Raw genomic sequence first — 6000 nt, forward strand, 5'->3', positions numbered from 1 at the left:
ATGGCACCATGACTTCAGTCCTCACATCAGGGGCATGATTTTCTGCAATGGCATATCACACATCAGGGGCTGTCTGCTCAGCACCATCACCTAAACTCATATTGAGACCTCTCAGGCCTATACTAGAGCATTCCTTCTTCTCATGCGGGGAAAAAAACTCAGCCTTGGACCTCCTCCCATTGCCTCTTATTTTTGAATTTTAGCTTTGCAGGCTCTTGCTTAAGCTGCCCATTTGGGTAAGAAATGTATGGAAGCGTTGCCAGAGAGGGCTTATCTGATCCTTGGCTAGTTGCCAGCACAATTTGGCCTGAAATTTGTCATTTCAACATCATTTGAAAAGCCAGACCATGAACATGCAAAAGACAGCTGTGGCACATCTCAGCTGCAGCAAGGCCGAGCAGATCACAGCTGCTGGCATGGAAAAATGTTCTGAACTTTTCAGCCATACATTTCTTTCATAGTGGCACTTTGTCCTTTTATTTACAAAGCCTGCTCCACCTCATTCATTTCTGTGCTTTTCTAGTCAATGTATGCGGAACCCAGCATGCTTCAGAGGCACAAGTTACACATTTCAAAATAAGGAGAGGAATATTGCTGAGGTTTGGAGCTCCTGACTGGAGTAATTGAGCTTCTCCTTTCAGACAAGGGAACAAAAATCCCTCTGTTGTTTTTTCTCCCTACTTTACCATGAATGGAGACTTCCCAACAACCTGATGGTATCCCAGTCTGAAACTCTGCAAGAAGTCTGAAAAAAGGTTAATGCTGAGAAAACGTACTCTCATCCTTTGAAGTTCACACAGACAGATGACTTTTCTCCTCAGCCACAGAGAGAAAGCCATTACTTTTGAAGATGTAGGTAGACCAGGACTGTCCTAGACAGATGTGTCTAGGGCATCTCCCTATACAATGTTCTTCACATTCCTTTCAGGTGCAGCCACCTATCCCAGAGCTCCTGATGCCACAAGATACTTAAGTACTTGAGAAAAAAAAATATTTGGGGGATGGCTGAATTCCTGGATACAGCATCAATATCTGAGGGATCACATCCTTCAGCTGCATTGAACCTGGGATCTCTTCTAGTCCTTGGGCATTGCCCTGGTGGCATTGCTGCTCTGTGTCAGCTCGGTTTGTAAAAAGCCTGAAATACCAGGTCCTTGCAATCCCAAACAGCGCTGGGTCCGTGGTGTTGTATGGACTTCTCTAGAAATTGGATAATATTTCCTTCCTGTTCATCTCAGTCAGTGATGGGGATGTAGAGACTGGGCCTTTTCTTTCTTCTTTCTTTCTTAGCAGTATAAATTTTATCACTCAGGAAGCTGCAGCTCAGTGGGATCAGCCATTTCTTTCTTGGGGCCACAAGAACAGTTTTCTCCCTGCCTCCCCCTTGAAAAACTCTATCTGAGCTTGCAGAGGAAGACTAAGAAGTTAGAAATCACACTGCTCCATCTTCATCTCATTAGAAATTGTAGGTATCAGCATTGTTTCAAGTTTTGGTCTTTGTTTTAGACAGGCATTTACAAATTCTAAACAAGGGCTTCTGAAAGCTCCCTGCCAAATTCTGACTGTTCTTCAGTCTTACATTGTCCTACTCAATCTTTCTGCCCATTGGAACCCTTCCCAGCTTTGGCCTTACCCACGCTGTTTTCAGCCTTTCACTTCCATAGAGCAGAAAGACAGCAAAAGGTGCTGACGTGCATCTTCCCCAGCAGAAAATGGGGAGGTGGATACTGAGACAGGATCACAGATAAGAAATAGAGGCTCCTAGCATGGCTGGATGGCAAGAACCACACGTGTCTACATGAGTGCATGTGTGCATTGCAGAGGACACTGGAGGACAGTAGCAGTATTCCATAGAGGTAACAGGGATTTCGACCTTCACCTGGAGTTTTGTGTGTAGATTAAGGGTAGAATACTTTGCAGATGTACTTCTCCAATTAATATAATCCTTAGGTAAACCCGTGGAGTTTGGCAGGAATTCCAGCTGCACAATGACTGCAGTATCCAGCCCTCTATGGGTCGTAACTTTATGGCTAACCTGAGTCACCACTGTTGTTATTTTGCTTGCTTATTCTTGTTAGGGTAGTGGTGGTGGTGGTGTTTCTGAATAGAGTCAGATATGCAGATCCCTAGCTCCTGGAGGCAGTCATTTCTTCCAGCACATTAATTTATTTCTGGACGATGTTTTTGGTCTTAATGTCTTCAGCTCTTCTGATGCTGATAATCCATGCGTGTGTGTGAGAGAGATTATAAGGAAGGGGAACCCCCTGGGCAGCCCTTAGACTCTTTTGAATTTGTGGATGAAGGATGTGGCAGCAAAACACAGGCAGTAGCCAGTGGGAAAGAAAACCACCCATGCTGGGAATGCTTAACAACGGCACATGGATCTGAGAGCAGACTTTCTGAAATAAGCCTGAAATGAAAATGATGCTCCCCAGCATGAGAACAATACGCTGCAACCAACAAAAGATTTTAAAGAGCAGGTTGTTTAATTCAAGGAGATGGGGACAGAAGGGAGAACTATGCAGTAATTCTGGAGAGCAGCAGAGGTTTCTTTTCAGGACTTTTGCAAAGACTTGTTTATAGGCTGAAGTGATGCCTGAGGTCTTACCAAGCGCTTAACAAACTTTCTGATATGGGTGAATCCTACGCTGAGAGCCAAAACCTAAGCAAAGCTCGATACAAATAGAGTGTTATGGTTCCTTTAGCCTAGACAAGACATTTACAAAAATAATCTGCAGATGATATGTAGTAGGAGGTGACAGAGTGAACCCTCCTGCTTGGAGTCTTCATCCACCCCACTAACACTCCGTATGGGTAGAGGAGATCCACACAAAAAGAAGAAGGAAACCATTCCATTTTGCAGCTTGAGATACCTGGGTTTGTATTTACTGCAGAGTGCTTCCTTATTCCCTTTTTTCATAGCTGGCCTTCTGCCCAGTTTCCACACTACACTGTCCCGCTGCTGCTGCAGGATGGAGACCAATGCTCTTTGTGTCACCCCACAGCCCTGGCTCAGAGCAGAAGCTCGGTCTTTCAAGTGATAGAGCGTTCTGGCCTTCATCCAGACCTCATGGGTCTTCCACTGGAGCATGGCCTCAGGCTTGAGGGGCTCACGGCAGGACTCTGCCATCACAGATCCCTTCACAGGACTGATCCTCCCATGTTAACATTAACACAACCTTTGGCAGTTTTTTTGTTCTGTTTTAATTTGAATCATTCCCTTTCTTTTAGACATTTAAGTCTTTGCTTACTCTTTAGAGCAGAATAAAATTCTCATCTTTGGGAAGAGAGGGTTTTTTGTGGGTTGGTGGTAGTTGTTTTTTGGGTTTTTTTTTTAACTGGGATAGCATTAGATTTGAATTTGATGTATTTCCAGCCAGCAGTTATAAGAGCTTCATGAATAAATGTGTAGAAAATGGACTGTGCTATCAAGGTAAATCAGCCTGGGCGGGTACTTAAGTATCGACCAAATGGAACTGTGTAGGAGTAATTCTGAGAATATGGTGCTGCATGCGATGAAGGAAGAAAAGATTTTTGGTGCTGCAGACTTGTGTACGAGCTCAGATTCATTAATTCACCGTTGTGCTAAGTAGTAGGGCAGCCTGGTAGACTTCTCCTTCAGCTCAGTTTGGGTGCACGAAACAAGGTACGGCCAGATATGCTAGGTGTGAAGTTGAAATGTGTCAGCGGGCTCACGGTGACCGCTGGTACCTGCCCTCTTATCTCGCAGCGAAGGCAGCGGACTGTGCCTGTTCTCCTTCGAGCTGGTCCTTCTTGCCCGCAGCTGAGCAAGGGCATGGCAGATAAGGAAAGGGGGGGGAAAGCAGAGCTGAGAGCTGGTGTGACTCATCCATCAACACTCACCTACAAAGCAGAAAGACATGGATTCAAGTGTCTATATTTAACTGGGACCGCAAGTTGTGAGAAGGGTGGATGAGCTCTGCTCCTCTGGTGAGCTGCCAATCCCTCATTAGCAGGTTCCAGGCTGTATGTGAGCAGCTGTGTTTGTGATGGGAGTACGCTGATCGCTGTGTTTGGGTTCCAGCCCCAGTTCTCATTTGCAGATCCCCAGAGATAATCTGTTTCTTGTTAATTTGATTGCAAATATCACAAGAGTGAAGAGTTAGGAGAGATGGCAAAGTCCTGGCAGCCTGGCTGCTGTGCTGAGCAGTGGCTAGCTGAAAGAAATTAAATGCAAAGACTTTAGTTCTGGAATCACATTCTAATTTGAGATACATTGTTAGCAATAACCTCACAAAATAGGTAAAACTAAAAGGCTCTGCACTTGCTACAAAATAGAGCTGACCTCAACAATTGCCCCGCATGTTTCAGCAGAAAATAAATGCTGGGTCAGATCTGCATGTGTGCGTGTGCAGTTTCCTCTCTCAGCTGTGTGCCACAGCACTTATGTAATAGACACCCTGCAGATCAAACCGTTTATTTGAAACAGGATCTTTTGCAGCAAATTAAGTGCAATCTAGATCTCCACAAGATGTCAGCAAAGCAAAGTGCATGTTCATGGGAATGCAGACACAGAGGACAGGGAGAGGTGGCTGATGGTGACTGGGACAAGCAGCCACCCCAGCACTTCATTACCCTCTCCAGGTGAAGGTGTTTCCCATTACTAACCTTTCTGCCTACAATTTAAGCCCATGGTTTATGACAACTAACCCATTCATTTACTTCTTACAGGGCTGGGCTGCTTAAAGGATGCTGTTGCAGTTTACATTTTTTCTTCCTTTCTTCTGATGGTGCTTTGAAATATTTATCAATTTGTTATTAAGATGGAACCAGATTGGGATTGATGTTTTCAGTAGGACTGTCAGTATAAATATGATGCCTTTCTTGGTAAATTATTTTGTTTGGTAAATGTGTTCATAAGTTAAAAGTCAGGGAATAGATAAAATGTCTCTGAGTGTAACCACGTGACTGCCCAAGTGTGCCTTTCAGTGCTGCACCTTTCTGTTTTTCTAAGCCTTTGCACAAAAAGGTATGTAAAATGTTTTGAACACCTTGGTACAGTTATAGCACCTTGATTTCTAACATTAACACCTTTTTTGTAACCATAAAAGTTTTAATTAATTGTTTCATAACTACAAGGGTTATTCTCATCAATAGCTCTTCCAAGTGTTTAAACTAAGGAAGAAACTGTGTTGCAGACCATCCATTTCCTGAGTTTTGCTTTTCTTCCCTTACCTGCAAAGCAGCTGGACTGTCAGGAATGACTTTTTAAGATCTTCAAAAAGATAATACTGTACTAATTAAATATTTTGCTTTTTTATCTTTTACTTAATGCTAATAGTCAGGAGCTTCTTCACACCATGGTAATGCAGGATAGATTTCATCTGGAAATGTTCTGTAACACCCTAACACCCAGTACTCTGTTTTCTACGCTTGATCTTCTCTAGCATGTTTTCAGTTTCTTAAGAATCGTTACAGCTTCCAAAGTATTTTGTGATGACTTGTTTTCTTCCCAGATTTATCTCAAGGTAGCGGCAGTGTACACTGTTTTTCCAATCCAAGCTACCACACTCTCTCATGTGGTGTGACTTCACGCTTCTTTACCAGTAATCTGGATGGAAACAGCTCCAGTAAGGTAGATATTATCCCCCTCCACTGTAGCAATGTTCTTATCAGTTCAAGGAAATCAACCAAAGCAATGCCTGTTGGATCCTGTTGTCTGCCAGCATTATTTAAAAATCCAGTGTAGCAGTTCCTGACATGGCAGCTCTAACAGCCACAAAAAGGTCTGCTTTCCCCTGCCTGTATCTTCCTAACCTCTGTGTGTGGTAACTGGAGTTTCAGCACATGCCTATCTGGGTCAATAAGCCATGGTGTCTTAGCAACTATAAGGTATGTTTGCTTCTCAGAAAAGATAAATAACTAGATAATTGTAATTATCCATTAATATGACAAAAGTAAATCAATGAGGCATTAAATCAGTAATCTAACTTTGCTATAAGGTTGTTTCCCACATCAGCAGGCACACAAATTTCCTGC

The 6000-nt window shown here is 43.3% G+C and overlaps 1 protein-coding gene across 1 annotated transcript in view; it reads left to right on the forward strand.

Annotated features, from left to right (window-relative positions):
* The window catches only part of MEGF11 (multiple EGF like domains 11), a gene marked incomplete at its 5' end in the record, with an annotated part of 189125 nt that overhangs the window by 159854 nt on the left and 23271 nt on the right, over positions 1-6000 (forward strand). Inside the window, one exon of the mRNA XM_029085009.1 lies at positions 5478-5596. Within this exon, the coding sequence (XP_028940842.1) occupies positions 5478-5596 (119 nt within the window). The remainder of the gene's footprint in view (positions 1-5477; positions 5597-6000) is intronic.

Source organism: Antrostomus carolinensis, unplaced genomic scaffold, assembly GCF_000700745.2.
Source record: "Antrostomus carolinensis isolate BGI_N321 unplaced genomic scaffold, ASM70074v2 scaffold2270, whole genome shotgun sequence".
Lineage (NCBI taxonomy): Eukaryota > Metazoa > Chordata > Aves > Caprimulgiformes > Caprimulgidae > Antrostomus > Antrostomus carolinensis.